This window comes from Symphalangus syndactylus, chromosome 14 (assembly GCF_028878055.3).
Source record: "Symphalangus syndactylus isolate Jambi chromosome 14, NHGRI_mSymSyn1-v2.1_pri, whole genome shotgun sequence".
NCBI lineage: Eukaryota > Metazoa > Chordata > Mammalia > Primates > Hylobatidae > Symphalangus > Symphalangus syndactylus.
The window spans coordinates 114,684,123-114,703,661 of NC_072436.2; the positions used below are offsets into that span (position 1 = coordinate 114,684,123).

Here is a 19,539-nt window from a genome sequence, read left to right on the forward strand (position 1 = left end):
AGGAAGGTGAGCTCTGGTAAACACTGCCAGCCTGACTCTCGGCTTTTCCACGCCCTCAGGCAGCCATTCTCCAGCAGACAGCCGAGTACATCTTCTCCCTGGAGCAGGAGAAGACCAGGCTCTTGCAGCAGAACACACAGCTCAAGCGCTTCATCCAGGTGCGCCCTGTCCTTCATGGCTCCCTCTCCCTGGCATGGGCATGCCTTGGACCCAGCCATGGGCCTGGGACTCAGGTGTGGCTGCAGGCCCCTTCTTGCCCACTGACAAGTACTTCCAGGCAGTTTTTTTTCTGCCCCGGCCTCAGTTTCCCCATCGGTCAAGTGCGGTGGAGTGGGCTCTGGAAGGAGCCAGGTGACTGTTATGTAAAGCAGCCCATTCTCCTGGCATTTGGCTGGTTTGTTGGACTTGCAGAAGGGGCTCCCTAATGAAGATTCACCTGTGTTGGGCAGCTTTGGGGGGCTGCGATGGAACCCCAATCTCCGTGGTGGTACCGAGGTGTCAGGCACACTGACCGACTCCTTGGGGTCCCCAGGAGCTGAGCGGCTCGTCCCCCAAGCGACGGCGGGCAGAGGACAAGGACGAAGGCATAGGCTCCCCGGACATCTGGGAGGACGAGAAGGCGGAGGACCTGCGGCGGGAGATGATTGAGCTGCGGCAGCAGCTGGACAAGGAGCGCTCGGTGCGCATGATGCTGGAGGAGCAGGTGAGGCAGCGCCCTCTGCTGGGCGCGGCGCGCGGTGCAGAGGGCGTGGAGCCTGGGGTCGCGCCTCATGCTCTGCGGCCCTCGGTTGAACCCTACTTACAGGAGCACCTACTGCGGTGCCAGGCCTAGGAGTGGGGAGCAAGACAGACACGTCCCTGCCCTTGGGGGCCACCGTCTTCTTTGGGGTGTGGGAGATTAGCCAAAGGATCTCAAAAATGTAACCATGCTTTGGGAGGACGAGGCGGGTGGATCACCTGAGGTCAGCAGATCAATACCATCCTGGCTAACACAGTGAAACCCCGTCTCTACTAAAAATACAAAACAAAACAAAGAAAATTAGCCGGGCGTGGTGGTGGGCGCCTGTAGTCCCCGCTGCTTGGGAGGCTGAGGCAGGAGAATGGCGTGAACCTGGGAGGCAGAGCTTGCAGTGAGCCGAGATCATGCCACTGCACTCCAGTCTGGGCGACAGAGCGAGACTCCGTCTCAAAAAAAAAAAAAAAAGCAACCGTGATGGGCTGGGTATGGTGGCTCACACCTGTAATCCCAGCACTTTTCGGGGCTGAGGTGGGAGGATCGCTTGAGCCCAGGAGTTTGAGATCAGCCTGGGAGGCATAGTGAGACCCTGTCTCTACCAAAAAAGATACAAAAATTAGCCAGGTGTGGTGGGGTGTGCTTGTAGTCCCGGCTACTCAGGAGGCTGAGCTGGGAGGATTGCTTGAGCCCAGGAGGTGGAGGCTGCAGTGAGCCACGATCGTGCCACTACACTGCAGCCTGAGTGACAGAAGGAGACCATGTCTCAAAAAAACCAAAAAACAACAAAAAACTTAACCATATTGAAGTCCAGGCTGGAGCGGTGCCATCAGGAGGGATTTTTCAAGGGACGCCCCACGGCTTCTCCATGGAAGTGGGAAGTTCAGTCTCATAGTTAACCAAAGGACAGAGAAAGGTGTTCCTGGCAGAGGGAACAGCATAGGCAAAGACTCGGGCAGGAGGGAGCATGGTCCAGTGGAGGCCGAGGTGGGAGGCGAGAGGAGCCAGGGGCTGAAGGGCTCTGGAAAGGCTTCTGGCCTCTGCTGAGGGGGGCCCGCCCCATGCTAGGGTTTTCAGCAGGAGTGAATGAGCTGCTGTGAGACTGATAGGGTAGGGTGTGCTCCCGGTCCTGGCCCTGAGCCCAGGCTGTCCTGCCTCCAGGTGCGCTCACTGGAGGCCCACATGTACCCGGAAAAGCTCAAGGTGATCGCGCAGCAGGTGCAGCTGCAGCAGCAGCAGGAACAGGTTAGGCTGCTGCACCAGGAGAAGCTGGAGCGGGAACAGCAGCACCTGCGGACCCAGGTGAGCAGGAGGCGCCCGGGAGTGGGCTCTGGGGACCGGGAAGGGGACAGGTGATCTTGAATGGTGGAAGCCTCTCCCTAGGCCACCTCCTCTCGCTTCTTAATATAAAGGGGGAGAGGCAGTTATACACTGGCCGGCTCTGCATGAAAGGGAGGTGGATGGGCCAAGAGAAGCCTTGAGAGAAAGGCTGAGGGCCTCTGTCTTGCAGCTTCTGCCCCCTCCGGCCCCCACCCACCACCCCACGGTGATCGTGCCAGCACCGCCTCCTCCTCCCTCCCACCACATCAACGTCGTCACCATGGGCCCCTCCTCGGTCATCAACTCTGTTTCCACATCCCGGCAAAATCTGGACACCATCGTGCAGGTACCTGAGCTCGAGAAAGTGGCAGCTTGTGGGGGTCATACTCTGGGAACAGGCTCTTCAGGGGAGTCCAGAATATGAGGGGCAGAAGAGGAGGAACATGGTGCTTGTGTGGGAAGGGGTGGAGGGCTGGAAGCCTTGGGGGGCCCCCTCCCTGGATCTGCAAGTGGAGAATGTGAGGACCAGAGATCTGGGCAGGGCCTACCATGCCAGTAGGAAGAGTTGGCCAGGAAGACTGTCCCTTCCCTCAATATGGGGTTTCCCGAGAGGGTCCTTTGCTCCCAGAGCCCCCTGGTTACAGAGTTCCTGCATCCAGCTCTTGGGTTGGTCCAGAACATTGTCTCAGTTCCATCTCCTAGGACCTGGATGGAGATACAGGTGGCAGGGCTGGTGATAGTTGGGCCTCCTACAGAGGAGGAAGCTCTGTGGGTCAAGCCTGAAGTTACAGTTGCATTCACCCTTGAACAGGGCCCCTTGAGGAGCCCAACATCAGAAATCAGTAAATAAGTAAATAAATAAATAACTCAACCAAAAAAGCCAAAACAGGAACAAAAATCCATCAATCTCCTCGAATTTTAATTGCTCATAAACTTTGCAAATTGTGTAATACAATTAATAACAAAGGCCTTTAATAAGTTAATAGGTAAGCTTTAAAATACATAAACATATGGCCGGGTGTGGTGGCTGCAAATCCCAGCATTTTGGGAGGCTGAAGTAGGTGGATCACTTTAGGTCAGGAGTTCGAGACTAGCCTGGCCAACATGGTGAAAACCCCATCTCTATTACAAATACAAAAATTAGCCGGACATGGTGGCGCATGCCTGTAATCCTAGCTATTCAGGAGGCTGAGGCAGGAGAATCGCTTGAACATGGGAGGTGGAAGTTGCAGTGAGCTGAGATCGCACCACTGCACTCCAGCCTGGGTGACATGGTGAGACTTTTTCTCAAAAAACAAACAAACAAACAAAAACATATGAAAGGTACATATTATTTCTTTTTTTTGAGATGGAGTTTCGCTCTTATTGCCCAGGCTGGAGTGCAATGGTGCGATCTCGGCTCACTGCAACCTCCTCCTCCCAGGTTCAAGTCATTCTCCTGCCTCAGCCTCCCAAGTAGCTGGGATTATAGGCATGTGCGCCACCATGCCTGGCAAATTTTGTATTTTTTGTAGGCTTCTGGCCTCTGTTGAGTGGCTGGTCTCGAACTCCCGACGTCAGGTGATCCTCCCTTCTTGGCCTCCCAAAGTGTTGGGATTACAGGCGTGAGCCACTGCGCCTGGGTGATACATATAATTTATTTATTTTTTTTTTTTTAAGACGGAGTCTTGCTCTGTCGCCCAGGCTGGAGTGCAATGGCACGATCTCGGCTCACTGCAAGCTCTGCCTCCCGGGTTCACGCCATTCTCCTGCCTCAGCCTCCCGAATAGCTGGGACTACAGGCGCCCACCACCACACCCGGCTAATTTTTTTTGTATTTTTAGTAGAGACAGGGTTTCACCGTGGTCTCGATCTCCTGACCTCGTGATCCACCCACCTCGGCCTCCCATAGTGCTGGGATTACAGGAGTGAGCCACCGCGCCCAGCAGATACATATAATTTCTAAGCAGCACTGGGACTGTCGTCTTCCCGGAATGGATTTTTCAACTTAACAGAGGGGTTTTGAAAGTTTATTCCTGGGTCAGGCGTGGTGGCTTATGCCTGTAATCCCGGGGCTTTGGGAGGTTGAGGCAAGAAGATTGCCTGAGGTCAGGAGTTCGAGATCAGCTTGGATAACATAGCAAGAACCCCCTCGTCTCTACCAAAAATACAAAAGTTAGCTGGGGATGGTGGTGTGCCCCTGTGGTTCCAGCTACTAGGGAGGGAGCGGTAGGAGGCTCGCTGGAGCCCAGGAGTCTGAGGCTGCAGTAAGCTATGATCATGCCACTACACTCTAGCCTGGGTGATATAGGGAGAACTCGGCTCCAAAAAAAAGAAAGAGGAGTTTGTTTTTCCTGCACTCTAGTGGGCCTCCCCTGCTGCTTTGCAAGGCTTATTTCTGGGATATGTGTTTTGGGGGTGACAGTGGCTGGCTGCGGGCCCCCACTGTCTCCTGGCTGGCCGTGTATCCCCGGCCGAGCCTTCTCAGTGGTTCGTCCCTGTCCAGGCAATCCAGCACATCGAGGGCACCCAGGAAAAGCAGGAGCTGGAGGAGGAACAGCGGCGAGCTGTCATCGTGAAGCCCGTCCGCAGCTGCCCGGAGGCCCCCACCTCTGACACCGCCTCCGACTCCGAGGCCTCAGACAGCGACGCCATGGACCAGAGTCGGGAGGAGCCGTCGGGGGATGGGGAGCTTCCCTGACTACCCCCCCAGCCCTCCTCTCCCTTCTGGGGGCTGGAGGGAGCCGGGGCAGCCACAGGGAGAGACGTGGGCGAATGAGTGAGAAATTTTTACAAAATTACGACGTCATTTGGGTCTCTTTTATGACCTCTTTTTCAATACTGTAAATCGACCTTTGAACGAAGCCACTCAACCCGAGGTCCCGGGGCTGGGATGTCGCAGAGCGTGTGAGAGCATCGGGACCCGGGCTGGGCCTCGGCCCCGGGGGCTGGGGGAAGCTGACACGGAGATGCCTGGCCTCTCTCTGCCAAAAAGCATTTTTTCCTTTAAATATGTTTTTTAAGAACAGGGAAAATTAAACAAAACCCCAGGTTATTTGTTCCCTGCCCAGAGCCGGCCTGGGATTGTCAGCCTTCAATCCCCTTTCCCTTCTCTTTTTGGGTTTTCTTCTTTCTCCTTTAAGCACTTACATGATTGGGGGTCAGACTAGGCTGGGGCGTTCTGGGGGCCCAGAGGTCTCCGTTGCTTCTCGGTTGGGGTTTGCTGCTGCTGTGCCCCCCTCCCCCTTCCCCATCTTGGCACTAGAATACGCCACGCTCCCACCCCCCAGCCCCCACCTCTGCCTCCAGGTCTCATCTTCCACCCCAAAAATGTCTGTCTCTCTCTTTTTGTTTTGTTTGTTGTTGGTTTTTTTATTTTTTTTGGTTTGCTTTGTTTTTTTTTTTTTTTTTTTACAATTTTGAGGTCTTCGTGTTCAAGGAGAAGCTATTATATTTTGTTAAGAAAGTGGGGAGAAAAAAACCAAGAGGCCACTGTGCCTTTGTAAAGAAACAAAATAAAGTTTGTACTTTGTTTTTTAGATTCTGAGTCTCCTGGGTGTGGGCTGGCCTGACGACCAGGGCAGGGCTACCTCGCCGAGAGTAGGGGGGCTCCTTGGGCCCCCCAAAGCAGACTGGGTGTGTGTGAGCACAGTTACTCCCTCAGCTTGTGTGTGGTGTTGCGATGAGAAATTGGGGTCCTCAGTTTCCCTGGGATGACCCTGGGTATTCTGTAAAGATGGAAGATGGTGTTGAGGCTGGGGAGTAGGTCTTTGGTGGGCAGCAAGGAGAGATATGATTTAAAGATATGATTTAAAACATCAGACTGGGCGCGGTGGCTCACGCCTGTAATTCCAGCACTTTGGGAGGCCAAGGTGGGTGGATCACCTGAGGTCGGAAGTTCGACACCAGCCTGACCAACATGGAGAAAACGCTTGTCTCTACTAAAAATACAAAATTAACACATGCCTGTAATCCCAGCTACTCGGGAGGCTTAGGCACGAGAATCGCTTGAACCCAGGAGGCGGAGGCTGCGGTGAGCCGAGATTGCGCCATTGCACTCCAGCCTGGGCAACAAGAGCGAAACTGTCTCAAAAATAAATAAATAGATAAATAATAAATAAATAAAACCAAAGCAAAATAAAAAAGATATGAATTAGTTCCTTCATTTCCAATGCCCCCATGCCTCTTGGTGGTCAACCCAGCCCCTAGGAGCCACTGATCTATGTTGCTATAGTCTTAGCTGTGACAACATGTCATATAAATGCGATAACCCAGCCTTTTGAGCCTGGCTTCTTTGCACTGCAACCAATTTTCTCTTGCTGAGATTATCCAGCTAAATTTACATAGGATCTGGCCCGGCACAGCGACCCCTTTCGGCCAGGTGCGAAGCGGCAGGCCCGACGGTCCCCACGCAGCTCCTAAGAGGATCAACAGAGGGCGCAGTGCGCCCGGAACGCCCAGGCCCTGCGACAGCGGAGGCTCCTCTCGGTCCCAGCGGGACAGCTCAGTTCTCATAGGCCAGAGGCGTGGCTTGGGGGCGGGCCAGGGGGATCCCATTTCCCCCTGCATGCTCAAGCGCGCCCGGAGATGGTAGGCGGTCTCACCCGCAGGCGGCGGAAGTCAGGGGCGCGGCTGCGGCCCCGCCCCTTCCCGGACTCGCCCCGCCCGTCCCCTCGCCGCGCATGTTCCCAGACGCCTCAGGCCATGGCGCGCGCGCTCCCGCCAGCACGCTCGTCTGGCCCCGCCCCCGCGCCTGGCGCCCGCGCGCTCTCATGCACGATCCGCTCCCGGACTCCTTCAGCGCGCTGCTTGCCTGCCCAGGGCCCTCCCGGAGAGCAGGTGACAGCGGTCCCGGGGCACGGAGCTCGCGCTGACGAAAGGTTCTGGAAGCCACCGTAAAAAATAATGAAGAAACGGGTGACAGGACTTTTCGTAAGACATTTAATTTTTACCCAAAGTATCCGAAATATTGCCGTGTCAACCTGAGTGCGATGGGGGATGCCCAGCCCCAAGGAGCTGCTCGTCTTTCTGCCGAGCCCCGGGCCAGACCCGCGGAGGAGGAGACCGCCGCGCCGGAGCTCGGACCTGACGTTTTTGTGAAGCACAGGGGGCGTGGGAGGGACCGGATCAATGCGGCACTCAACAAAACCTGTTTTTAAAAGAGTCTTGCTGTGTCGCCCAGGCTGGAGTGCAGTGGCGCGATCTCGGCTCACTGCAGCCTCCACCTTCCGGGCTCAAGCGAGCCTCCCGCCTCAGCCTCCTGAGTAGCTGGGATTACAGGCACACACCTCCAGCTCGGCTGTTTTAATTTTTTTTTTTTTTTTGAGATGGAATTTAGCTCATGTTGCCCAGGCTGGAGGGCAGTGGCGCGATCTCGGCTCACCGCAACCTCCGCTTCCCAGGTTCAAGCGATTCTTCCGCCTCAGCCTCCTGAGTAGCTGGGATTGCAGGCATGCGCCACCACTCCTGGCTAATTTTGTACTTATAGTAGAGACGGGGGTTTCTCCATGTTGGTCAGGCTGGTCTCGAACTCCCAACCTCAGGTGCTCCGCCCGCCTTGGCCTCTCAAAGTGCTGGGATTACAGGCGTGAGCCACCTCTCCGGGGCCAAAAGCCTTTTATGGGAGTACTAGGTAACACATTCAGAAGACGGTGCATAGCTTAGGAGCTCTGTGAATTTTCACAAACTGAACATACACACCCATGTAGCCAACACCCCCAGCAAGCCCCAGAATCCCCTCATGCTTGCTTTCTGCCACTGTCAAGCAGTTTGTTTTCTTTCAGATTTTTAAGTTTTGAAATAATTATCGAAATGTACAGGGAGAAGCCTGGGTTGGTGGTTCTAACCTGTAGTCTCAGCTACTAGAGAGGCTGAAGGGGGAAGATGGCTTTAGCCCTGGATTTCTAGACTAGCCTGGACAACATAGCAAGACCTCATCTCTATTTTTTTTTTGAGACAGAGCCTCGCTCTGTCACCCAGGCTGGAGTGCAGTGGACCTCCACCTCCCGGGTTCAAGTGATTCTTCTGCCTCGCCTCCCGAGTTATTTGGGATTACAGGTGTGCGCCACCACGCCCAGCTAATTTTTTTGTATTTTTAGTAGAGATGGGTTTCACTATGTTGGCCAGGCTGGTCTTAAACTTCTGACTTAAGGTGATCTGCCCATCTCGGCCTCCCAAAGTGCTGGGATTACAGACGTGAGCCACTGCTCTTGGCCTTTTTTTTTTTTTCTTAAAGAAAGAGATGTATAGGGAGATCACCCGGTATCCCTCAGTGTTAACATCTTGCATAGCTACAGTTAGCATAGAAACCAGGTAATTGACATTGGTGCTGTACATGGGACTTATTCAGATTTACCTTTTTTTGAATGTTTTATGTGTATGTGTATGTAATTCTGTATTCTCTACCATTTTTATGAGAGTTCCAGTTGCCTTGCATTCTCACCAGCACTTAGTATTGTCAGATTTATCATTATTTAGGTATTCTGGTAGGTGTATGGTGGAATCTCACCATAGTTTTAATTTCGTCTCTTTTTTAAAAAAATAGGAACAAGGTCTCACCATGCTGCCCAAGCTGGTGTGAAAACTCTTGTCCTCAGGCAGTCCTCCCACCTCAGCCTCCCAAAGATGTGAGATTACAGGCGTGAGCCACCACACCTGGCCTTGGTTTTAATTCCTATCACAGTATATTAGTTTTCTCTGTTGTGTATTGATTGATTGAGACAGGGTCTCGCTCTGTTGCCCAGGCTGGAGTGCAGGGGCATGATCCCAGCTCACTGTAACCTGCACCTCTTGGGTTCAAGTGATTCTCCTATCTCAGCCTCTCGAGTAACAGGGACCACAGGTGTGTGCCACCACGCCTGGCTAATTTTTTTTTTTTTTTCCTGAGATGGAGTTTCACTGTTCTTGTCCAGGTTGGAGTGCAGTGGCATGTTCTCAGCTCACTGCAACCTCTGCCTCCTGGGTTCAAGTGATTCTCCTGCCTCAGCCTCCTGAGTCGCTGGGATTACAGGCGCCCACCACCACGCCCAGCTAATTTTCGTTTAGTAGAGGCGGGGTTTCACCACGTTGGCCTGGCTGGTCTCGAACTCCAGACCTCAGGTGATCCACCCACCTTGGCCTCCCAAAGTTGTGGGATTACAGGCGTGAGCCACTGCGCCTGGCCTAATTTTTCAATTTTTTGGTGGAGATAGGGTTTCACCACGTTGGCCAGGCTGGAGTTTTGCCTGTTCCAGAAGCTTGTATCAGTCATACAACACATAAGTTCTTTTTGTCTAGCTTCTTTTGCTCAACACAATGTCTATGAGATTTATTTATGTTTTTATGTAAGCATAAATGTTCATTTTTCTTGCTAAGTACTATTTCATTGTATGAATAGACCACAGTTTGTTTATCCATTCACCTGGTGGTGGACATTTATTTTTATTTATTTATTTTTGAGACAGAGTCTTGCTCTGTCGCCCAGGCTGAAGTGCAGTAGCTCAATCTCGGCTCACTGCAGCCTCTGCCTCCCAGGTTCAAGCCATTCTCCTGTCTCAGCCTCCCGAGTAGCTGGGATTACAGGCATGCACCACCACACCCTGCTAATTTTTGTATTTTTAGTAGAGACAGGGTTTCACCATGTTGGTCAGGCTGGTCTTGAACTCCTGGCCTCGTGATCCGTCCACCTCAGCCTCCCAAAGTGCTGAGATTACAGGCATGAGCACTGCACCTGGCCCATGGTGGACATTTATGTTGTTTCCAACTTAGGGCTATTATAACTAGATTTTAGTAGCTACCATCCCCCAAATGCATGGTACCAATTTTCCCTCCTCCCAACAGCATGTAAGGTGACAGTTCAGGAGAAGTGTCCTAAGCATGTGTCATGGATGGGGGGTGATTTCTTTGAGGCGGGGCCAGGCATTCTTGGTTCTTGTGGCCTCCCCTGCCCTATTATTATTATTTTTTTGAGATGAAGTTTCACTTTTGTCACCCAGGCTGGAGTGCAGTGGTGCTATCCCGGCTCACTGCAACCTCCGCCTCCCGGGTTCAAGCAATTCTCCTTCCTCAGCCTCCCGAGTAACTGGGATTACAGGCGTGCGCCACCGTTCCCGGTTAATTTTTGTATTTTTAGTAGAGACGGGATTTTGCCATGTTGGCCAGGCTGGTCTCCAACTCCTGGCCTCAACTGATCCACCCGCCTTGGCCTCCCGAGGTGCTGGGATTTTAGGCGTAAGCCACCACGCCTGGCTGGTCCCCTGCCCTATTTTAAGAGTCTCTATTAGGGATAAACTTCATGGAAAATGTATGTCTGCTCTAAGAATGTTCTCAAGTGTCATTACCTTGTGCTGTGTCTGTTTGCTCTTTACGAGGATTCTCAGAAGAAATTCTTGCCGAGTCTCAATAGTTGAAATAATTTCACTCCTCCCAAGCATTTGGTTTGCTTTTATTTTAAGGACACTGAATTGGGCAGGTGGTCAAGTTACACACATGTGAGGGACTGAAATATATGGTGTCATTTTTTCCCGTTAGTCTTACGAATGGTTCCATATTGTGTGCCTTCCTGTTTTTCTTCCACCAGTGCTTCCAGTTCGTGCTTTCTTGCCATATTTTGTAGAGAAAGGCCATCTCTATGTCTGTCTGGTACTGTGTGGATTATAATAAAAACATGCCTTTGGTGCCATGATTTGGGGGTGTCTTTGGCCGTGCAGCAGAGCGATGCCCCAGCTCTGCTAGATGTTTGAAGGGCTATTGAGTGGAAGAAGGGTCCTTTCCTGTGACCTTGGCCTCCTTATCGGTTGACTAACTGGCCCCAGACCAGTATGTAAAGCACATGCGAATCCTCTAGCAGCCTCTTGGAGCCAGCTGGCCATGCTGTCCTTCACTTCAGATTTTTTTGTGTCTCTGGCTCCACCCTGTTCCCCCCCATCCTAGTCCATCCTCCTGTCCTTTCTTGAACCAGCTGTCTGTCTGTGCTTTCCTCGATGCTGTGTGGCCTTGTAGCATTTGTCATTTTCACTCTGTTGAGTTGTCCAGCTTGGCCTCCCTTGCGCTGCAGGTCCTAGGCAAGGGTGGGGTTATATCATCCTCTGCCTTGGTCTCCTTTCTCCTCTTGCCCTGCTGAGTTGCAAGTTGCTTCTGTTGATTGACAAGAACCTGTGCTGACAGAGGAGGGGATAGGACTGGGGGCTGCGGCAGGACCAGCTCTAAATCTGGCAGCTGTAGAAAGGAATGAGTTCCCCAAAGCAGCTCCTCTCACCACACCCCCGATTGAGAAAAAAAGGAGCTGGCCGGGCATGGTGGCTCACGCCTGTAATCCCAGCACTTTGGGAGGCCAAGGCAGGTGGATCACCCAAGGTCAGGAGTTCAAGACCAGCCTGGCCAACATGGCGAAACTCCATCTCTATTAAAAATACAAAAATTAGCTGGACATGGTGGTGCCTGCCTGTAATCCCAGCTACTAGGGGGACTGAGGCAGGAGGATCGCTTGAACCTGGGAGGTGGAGGTTGCAGTGAGCCGAGATCGTGCCACTGCACTCCAGCCTGGGCGACAGAGCGAGACTCCATCTCAAAACAACAATAACAACGACAGCAAAGTCTGGTGGTGGCTCACGCCTGTAATCCTAGTACTTTGGGAGGCCGAGGCGGGCGGATTGCCTGAGCTGAGGAGTTCGAGACCAGCCTGGGCAACATGGTGAAACCCCGTCTCTACTAAAATACAAAAAATCTGTAGTCGCAGCTACTCAGGGGGCTGAGGCAGGAGAATTGCCTGAACCCTGGAGGTGGAGGTTGCAGTGAGCTGAGATCATGCCACTGCACTCCAGCTCGAGTGACAGAGCAAGACTCCGTCTCCAAAATAAATAAATAAATAAAAATAAATAAATAAAAAATTAGGAGCTAAGCATGACAGCTGCAAAGTTGCCTGAATTAGGAGGCCCAAGTCAAGTTTTCCCCAGGGTGCCGGCTATCTTCGTGGATGGCCTCAATAAATAGGCAGGCGATTTGTGAAGGTTGCAGGTGCCACACACATCAGAGATTAGTCTGTTGATAGACATTTATTATGTCTCCTATTGTCTCCTGCCCTGTGGGAGATGTAGACAGTGCTCTGAACGTTCTGGTTGCAAAGAGAATTGACAAAACTCTGCTGTTCTCCAGCCTGACCAACATGGTGAAAATCCATCTAAAAATACAAAACAATTAGCTGGACTGTAGTGGTGCACGCCTGTAATCCCAGCTGAAGAAGCTGAGGCAGGAGAATTGCTTGAATCCAGGAGGTGGAGTTTGCAGTGAGCTGAGATCACGCCACTGCACTCCAGCCTGGGCCACAGAGTGAGACCCTGTATCTGCTGTTCTCTTGTAGGAGAAGGAGATGTCAGGTATAAGGGTTAGCAGGGGTTGGCTTGGTTGCGATCAGGAGAGAGGTGGTGCTCATTCTCCATGAGATGCTTGTGGTGCATGTCCCTGGCTTTTTTTTTTTGAAGTGGAGTCTCACTCTTGTCACCCAGGCTGGATGGAGTGCAGAGGCACGATACGTGGCTTACTCGGCTCTGCCTCCTGGGTTCATGCATTTCTCCTGCCTCAGCCTCCTGAGTAGCTGGGATTACAGGCGTGCACCACCACGCCTGGCTAACTGGTATTTTTAGTAGAGATAGGGTTTCTCCATGTTGGCCAGGCTGGTCTCAAACTCCTGACCTCAAGTGCCACGGTTTGCCACGGTTACCACGGGACTAAACGAAGGGGGACGAACGTAGAAATGAAAACTTAAAACAAAAGAAACTATTTTAAAGGAAGGGGCCAGGGGAAGAAGAAGAGGGCTCGCCGCCTTGAGCCTCTACCGCCCTTCATATTCATCGAGTAGAAAGAGCAGGGAGGAGGAGGTAACAATTGGTCAGCTGCTTGATTGATCACAGGTTCACATTATCTCATTACAAGAAACACTTGTGCCTGGGTCGTGACTGCCCTCAGCATTCCTGCTGGGTGGCAGGCGCAGTTTGTCAGTTTGCCAACATCCTGCTTTCCTGAGAACAGTTTGCCGTTTACTCATATAGTCTCCAGTGGTATACTGAGTTGATCACGACCCTCACTCTTTCGGCCTGCAACACTCAAGTCATCCACCCGCCTGGGCCGCCCAAAGTGTTGGGATTATAGGTATGAGCCACCGCACCCGGTCTGTTCCTGGCTTTTGGTCGAAAGTTGAGACTTAGAAGTTGGGAGGAGACCTGGAGCACTGTGGCTCGTTCTAGGCCCTACACTCTTCAGCACAGCAGAGCTGTAGCTCTCTGGTAGTGACCTCTCTGTTGCTGGGAGTATTCAGAGGCTGGATGGCTGGCTGTTAAGGGATTTCTGCTTAGGTGGGAATTTGGGTCCCTCTAAGACAGATAACCTATGATTTCTAAGATAAATGGGACAATACTTTCAATGAGGGTTCCATGTTAACGCTGGGTCAGTCTTGAGTACAAAATGGATTCAGAGGCCTGAGTTGTCATGTGCAATCTGATTTTCCTAGCCCCTTGAGGAACCATTTGAGGTGTGGCATGATATAGCAAGTCAGCTGCCAAAGAGGGACTGTGCCACGGGAAGTGCGTGCCCAGAACAGTAAAGGGGCTGTGGCCTTTATTTTTTTTTTTTTGGAGAAGGAATCTCGCTCTGTCATCCAGGCTGGAGTGCAGTGGCGCGATGTCGGCTCACTGCAAGCTCCGCCTCCTGGGTTCACGCCATTCTCCTGCCTCAGCCTCTCCGAGTAGCTGGGACTACAGGCGCCCGTCACCACGCCCGGCTAATTTTTTGTATTTTTAGTAGAGACGGGGTTTCACCGTGGTCTCGATCTCCTGACCTCGTGATCCGCCCGCCTCGGCCTCCCAAAGTGCTGGGATTACAAGTGTGAGCCACCATGCCTGGCCAGGGCTGTGGCCTTTCTTATCTTCTTCACTCCCTGTCCCCACCATCACCTGCTCTTCATGTTTTGTGATAATTCAGTGAGCTCATACTCGTGACCTGTGTCCTGCAGCATGTGGGTTACAATTGAATGAAACGTTAAAATATCTACCCGTCGGCCGGGCGCGGTGGTTCACGCTTGTAATCCCAGCTCTTTGGGAGGCCGAGGCGGGCGGATCACGAGGTCAGGAGATTGAGACCACGATGAAACCCCGTCTCTACTAAAAATACAAAAAATTAGCCGGGCGTGGTGGCGGGCGCCTGTAGTCCCAGCTACTCGGAGAGGCTGAGACAGGAGAATGGCGTGAACCCGGGAGGCGCAGCTTGCAGTGAGCCGAGATTGCGCCACTGCACTCCAGCCTGGGCGACAGAGCGAGACTCCGTCTCAAAAAAAAAAAAAAAAAAAAATCTACCCGTCTAGCATCTCCCGCCCTCACAGCAGTTCTATGAGCTGGCTGCCCTGTTTGACAACTGAGGCCCGTGTCTTCTCCAGGATCACAGACGTGTGGCTCTGAGCCCTGCCCCAGGGAGTTTCTCCATCAGAGAAGAGGAGCACTTCGAGCTTTGAGAAGAGCAGCCCTCGGCAAGTGAAGTGGAAAAGAAGGAAGCAGGCGAGGAGGCCCATCCAGACCCTCCCCCAAGACACTTGCTGAAACGGCTGGGATGCGGCATGCAAAAGCTCTCCTTTCCTTCACAGCCCCTGGCTTTCCAAGAGTCCCTGACCACCCAGATGCCCGCTGGCGGATGCAGCCTCATCTCAAGAACACTGCTTGCTGGATAAATCCCTCACCACCCTAGAGACAGCCCACAGTCCTGAGACAAGGATGTGGGCTAGGCTTGATGCAGGTAAGCGCCTCCTGCAGAGACCAGTGAGGCTGGAGTTCTGGAGGAAATGATGTAGGGATGGAGGCGGAGGGCCTCCAGGAGGCACCACCCGCAGAGTCTTCCCTCGAATCAGACTTTAAGCACAGGCAGGGAGGGAAAGCACTTGAGCAGTGCCCCTCCCTGCATACCTTGTCTCTGCTGGAACCCATGCAGGGACAGGACATTTCTTTATCAGCAATCCTGTTCCTCTCCTGGGCAGCTTCAACCTGAACATCCTCCTTTACCTTGAGCTAAAATGGGTTTCTTGTCGCCCTTGCCTGTCAAACCTGGCCTTGCCCTCAAGAACCACACAGGACAAGCCTAATACTTCCTTCTTGTGGCAACACTTTAGCAATGGAGACCTGGCTGTCAGGTCCTCCAAATAAACATTCGTGACTGTGACGTTGACTTGTTGCTTCTGGGGACCTCTTCTCATTTGATCGGAGAAAGTTTTTCAGGGTTAAACCTACTTCTTTCCCCCCAGAAACTCTTGTTGTCAGGCTCACGCCTATAATCCTGGAACTTTGGGGGGCCAAGGCAGGAGGATTGTTTGAGACCAGCCTGGGTAACGTAGGTAGACTGTGTTGCTACACAAAGAAAAAGAAAAAATGGCCAGGTGTAGTAGTCCCAACTGCTTGGAGGCTGAGGTAGGAGGTTTGCTTGAGCCCAGGAGGTCGAGGCTGCAGTGAGCTATGATTGTGCCACTGCACTCTAGCCTGGGCGACAGAATGAGGGTCTGTCTCCAAAAAAAAAAAAAAGATTAAGAAAACTCCTCACATATTTCTCGCTGGAGCATGTGCTCCCAGGCTCAAATCCACAGCAGCCTTGTTACACGTAACACATCATCCCCTGGCCCCAAGATACTGCACCACCTTCCCCTTTCTAGCTCTGAACCCCCACATGAAGCAGCCAGACGTAGGAAAACCCAGATTCATAAAGTGCTGATATGGTTGATCCTTTACTAAAGGATTTTCTGCTTTACGAAGTAATTCACCAAATGATTTCCCTAGAGTGTGGGCAGAGATCTGCAAACTACAGCTTGGAACCAGCCTGCTGCCTCTTTTTTATAATAAAGTTTTATCAGGATGCATCCACATCCATTCATCTCTGTGGTGCCAGCTGCTCTAGCTATACATGCAGAGTGGAAGCGTTGCGGATGGCCAGCAAAACCTAAACTATTTACCGCCTGGCCCCTTACAGAAGCAGCTGGCCGACCCCGGCTCCAGGGCATCAGAAATGGGACCGTTGGAAAGGAGTAGCTGGGCTATATGGTTTTTCTCCTGCCCCATGTCTTGTTCTCAAACACACTTCCTCCCCAGTCATCTGAGGAATGTCAGTCTGAGACAGTCAGGAGCAGGTGTGCCTAGGGATGCATGGCTTCTGAAAATGGGGCTGGGGACTTGTAGGCTGAGGGCCCTGGCAGCTTCTGTCTGAAGGCTGAGCTGAGCTGAGCTGGGCATGGTGGCTCACGCCTGTAGTCCCGGCTACTCATGAGGCTGAGGTGGGAGAATCACTTGAGCCTGGGAGGTTGAGAGGAGCCTGGTCAACACAGTGAGACCTCATCTATATTTATAAATTTTTTTTATTTTTTTATTTTTTTAATTTTTAGGAGCAGAGGGTTAATAGGCAAAAGAAACAGAAAGAAAGAGAGAGAGGAAAACAGCTCTCTCCAGTGACAGAGAGGGGACTTCTGAAAGGAAAAGGCCACCGGCAGCAGATGCACCGGATTTTATAGTCAGGCTTGAAGAGGTGGTGTCTGATTTACATAGGGCTCACAGATTGGTTCAGTCAGATATGATGTTTACATAGCGCTGGGGTGGGGGGAAGGCTGACCTCCCCACTCTAATCTTATTATGCAAGTGAACTTTCCCCTTGGCCAGCGCCATCTTGTGTGCTCCTTACTGTGCCCGTGGCTGGCAGAGAAGGGAAGGTGGAGCCGCCATTTTGAACATGATTGGCACGACTGCCTGCATCTATGTCTGCAGCTCGATTTTACAGACCGCTCTTTGTTAGAAAGGAAAATGATTTGGGGCTGCTTTTCAGTAAAAGGAAAACCTTACTGAGGACTTCTGTGTCCTCACTATCTAAGTAATTTCTTCTTAACTCCTGTATCATTCACCACTCTGGAGTGGTGACCCTAACTGCTCTTAGGGGTTGTTTGATGTTGATGCTTTCTGGCTACTTCATGCTTAAAAGGGGTGTTGTGTGGGGAACAGAAGCTAAGGGCTCCTCCTGGGGTCGAGCTAAGGGTCCTCAGAAAAAAGACATGTCCATGCGTGGTTCTGTCTGCAGCACCATTTAGAGTTTGATTACTGTCAGCCATTCTGATGGGTTGTAACACTGGTTTGCCTCCACCAGATGTTGAGATAGTTTCCAGATTCCAGAGAAACCAGGCAGAGAGAAACAAACATGCTCCAAATTTTCTTCACAGGAGTATACCTTATTTAAATATTAAAGGCCGTAAATAGTTCACAATAAGTTTTCTTGACTCATTTTGGTGAGTGTTGTACCTTGGGATCCTGGATGAGGTCCCCAACCTGAAGCGGCTACATTGTTTGGGGTAAATACCTAGGGTTCATTGTCTCACGCCAAGAAAATTTAGGACACAGACACACATGAGGAGTTTAGGAGCAGAGGTTTAATAGGCAAAAGAAAGAGAAAGAAAAACAGCTCCTTCCTTAGTGAGAGAGAGGGGACTTCTGAGAGGAAAAGGCCCAAGGCCTTGTCTTTGAAAAAGCAGTAGCTCATGCCTGTAATCATAGTGCTTTGGGAGGTCGAGACAGGAAGATCTCTTGAGCCCAGCAGTTGGAGACCAGCCTGAGTGACATAGGAAGACCCTGTTTGTACAAAACACAAAAATTAGCCAGATGTGGTGCACACCTGTATTCCCAGCCCCTCCGAGGTTGAGGTGAGAGGGTGGCTTGAGCCCAGGAGTTCAAGGCTGCAGTGAGCTATGATCGTGTCACTACTCCAGCCGGGGTGACAGAGAGAGACCCTGTCTCTTAAAAAAGATTAAAAAAAAAAAAAGTCAAGCGCCTACCAGATGCATAATTCTTTTTTTTTTTTTTTTTTTGAGACAGAGTCTTGCTCTGTTGCCCAGGCCAGAGTCAGTGGCACAATCTTGGCTCATGGCAACCTTCGCCTCCTGGGATCAAGTGATTCTCCTGCCTCAGCCTCCTGAGGAGCTGGGATTACAGGCACCCGCCACCACACCTGGTAATTTTTGTATTTTTAGTGGAGATGGGGTTTCACCATGTTGGCCAGGCTGTTCTCAATCTCCTGACCTCAGGTGATCCACCCGCCTCGGCCTCCCAAAGTGCTGGGATTACAGGTGTGAGCCACTGTGCCTGGCCCTGATTTAGTTCCTTTCCTCCAAGGCTGGCTTCTACCTCTTCCCCACACAGTGACACCATACCCCGACCAGACAAGCAAGTGCCTGCTTTCCCTTGGCTTCTTACAACTGGCTCTCTGGGCCATCTATAAAAAATTTTAAAAAATTAGTACAGCATGGTGGCACTATTGTCCTAGCTACTTGGGAGGCTGAGTTGGGAGGATTGATTGAGCCTGGGAGGTCGAGTGCAGTGAGCGATGATTGTGCCACTGCAGTCCAGCCTGGGTGACAGAGCGAGATCCTCCATCAAAAACAAACAAACAAGCACTTTGCAGAGGTGACTGAATGTTCTGGAACCCCTGGGCCGTTGGAAATGGATATCTGTTTGCTCCATCCTCCAATTTACACCGCAGCCTCAGCTTGTGTCTCAGCGTGCCCCTCTCCCTCTGGTCTGTGCTCTGTCTCTTCCAGAGGCTGGGAAGGTTGTTCCTTCCTCAGAGGTCACATGTTGCGGGTTTGCTGTAGCTGACCACTCTCTAGCATGTGGATCAGTGGCTGTTAAATAGGATTTCTTTTGCGTGGCCTTACAACTTCCTCCTTCCAGTGCAGGCGTGTCAAGGTCCTTAACCTGCCCAGACTTCAGGTCAAGTTATTGCAAGTTCTGGGAAAACTGAGATTCCCAGCTCCACTGCCTAAGCCCAAGGGATGCTCCATTTTATGCCTGTCACCCACGCCCTGTGACCCATGTCATGTGATTCCAGGGCTGCAGGGGTTAGGGGGAAGAGAATCCAGCCACGGCCCTGCCTTCTGGGGCCCGGCAGCTGGGACAGCAGTGGTGCAGCCTGAGCCTCTGCACAGCCTTCTGGGGTCTGGGCTTCTTCCCCATCACACCCTCCTAGTTGCCCTGGTGACTGTGTGACCCCTCTCCCCCCTCCACTGCCTGCTGCCCCGGCCGGCCGTATAAATAGAGGCGAGGAGCAGCTGGGCTCTCTTGGCAGTCACCATGAGGGCGCTGGTCCTGCTCGGCTGCCTCCTGGCCTCGCTCCTGTTCTCAGGACAAGCAGGTAGGGCCCCTCCCAGCATGACCCAGCCCAGACTGCGCCCCCACGCTTCCTCCAAGGTTTTCTGTCTACCATGGGTGGGGTAGGGGGTCGGGGCTGACGGCAGACCCTGGCTCTTGGCTGGTGTCTTCTTACCCTTCTCTTTTTCCCGGGCCTGGGGCCTCAGGGAAAGAGCTGGGTGCTGGAGAGAAGCAGCGCAGTTGCAGGGCTCTCAGGGAGGCCAGAGGAAGTGGCAACAGCAAACAGAGCTGAGCTGTGAGCCAGGGTCAGAGAGGAGTCTGGCCAGTAGATGTGGGAAACAGGGCCCTCAAAGTCAATACGGGGGAGCCTCTGAGACGGAC

General features: G+C 52.3%; 2 protein-coding genes across 6 annotated transcripts in view; both read left to right on the forward strand.

Moving 5' to 3' along the window:
- The window catches only part of TFAP4 (transcription factor AP-4), a 54,953-nt gene extending 49,382 nt beyond the window's left edge, over nucleotides 1–5,571 (forward strand). For all 5 annotated transcript variants that reach the window (XM_055242886.2, XM_055242887.2, XM_055242883.2 and 2 more), the window contains 5 exons: nucleotides 60–158; nucleotides 533–703; nucleotides 1,895–2,035; nucleotides 2,244–2,399; nucleotides 4,539–5,571. In XM_055242886.2, the coding sequence (XP_055098861.1) occupies nucleotides 60–158; nucleotides 533–703; nucleotides 1,895–2,035; nucleotides 2,244–2,399; nucleotides 4,539–4,733 (762 nt within the window). In that variant the 3' untranslated portion in view covers nucleotides 4,734–5,571. The remainder of the gene's footprint in view (nucleotides 1–59; nucleotides 159–532; nucleotides 704–1,894; nucleotides 2,036–2,243; nucleotides 2,400–4,538) is intronic.
- Nucleotides 5,572–6,818: 1,247 nt separating this feature from the next.
- The window catches only part of SRL (sarcalumenin), a 69,376-nt gene continuing 56,655 nt past the window's right edge, over nucleotides 6,819–19,539 (forward strand). The window contains exons 1-2 of the mRNA XM_063618311.1: nucleotides 6,819–6,964; nucleotides 14,436–14,788. Coding sequence (XP_063474381.1) covers nucleotides 14,767–14,788 — 22 coding nt within the window. The 5' untranslated portion in view covers nucleotides 6,819–6,964; nucleotides 14,436–14,766. The remainder of the gene's footprint in view (nucleotides 6,965–14,435; nucleotides 14,789–19,539) is intronic.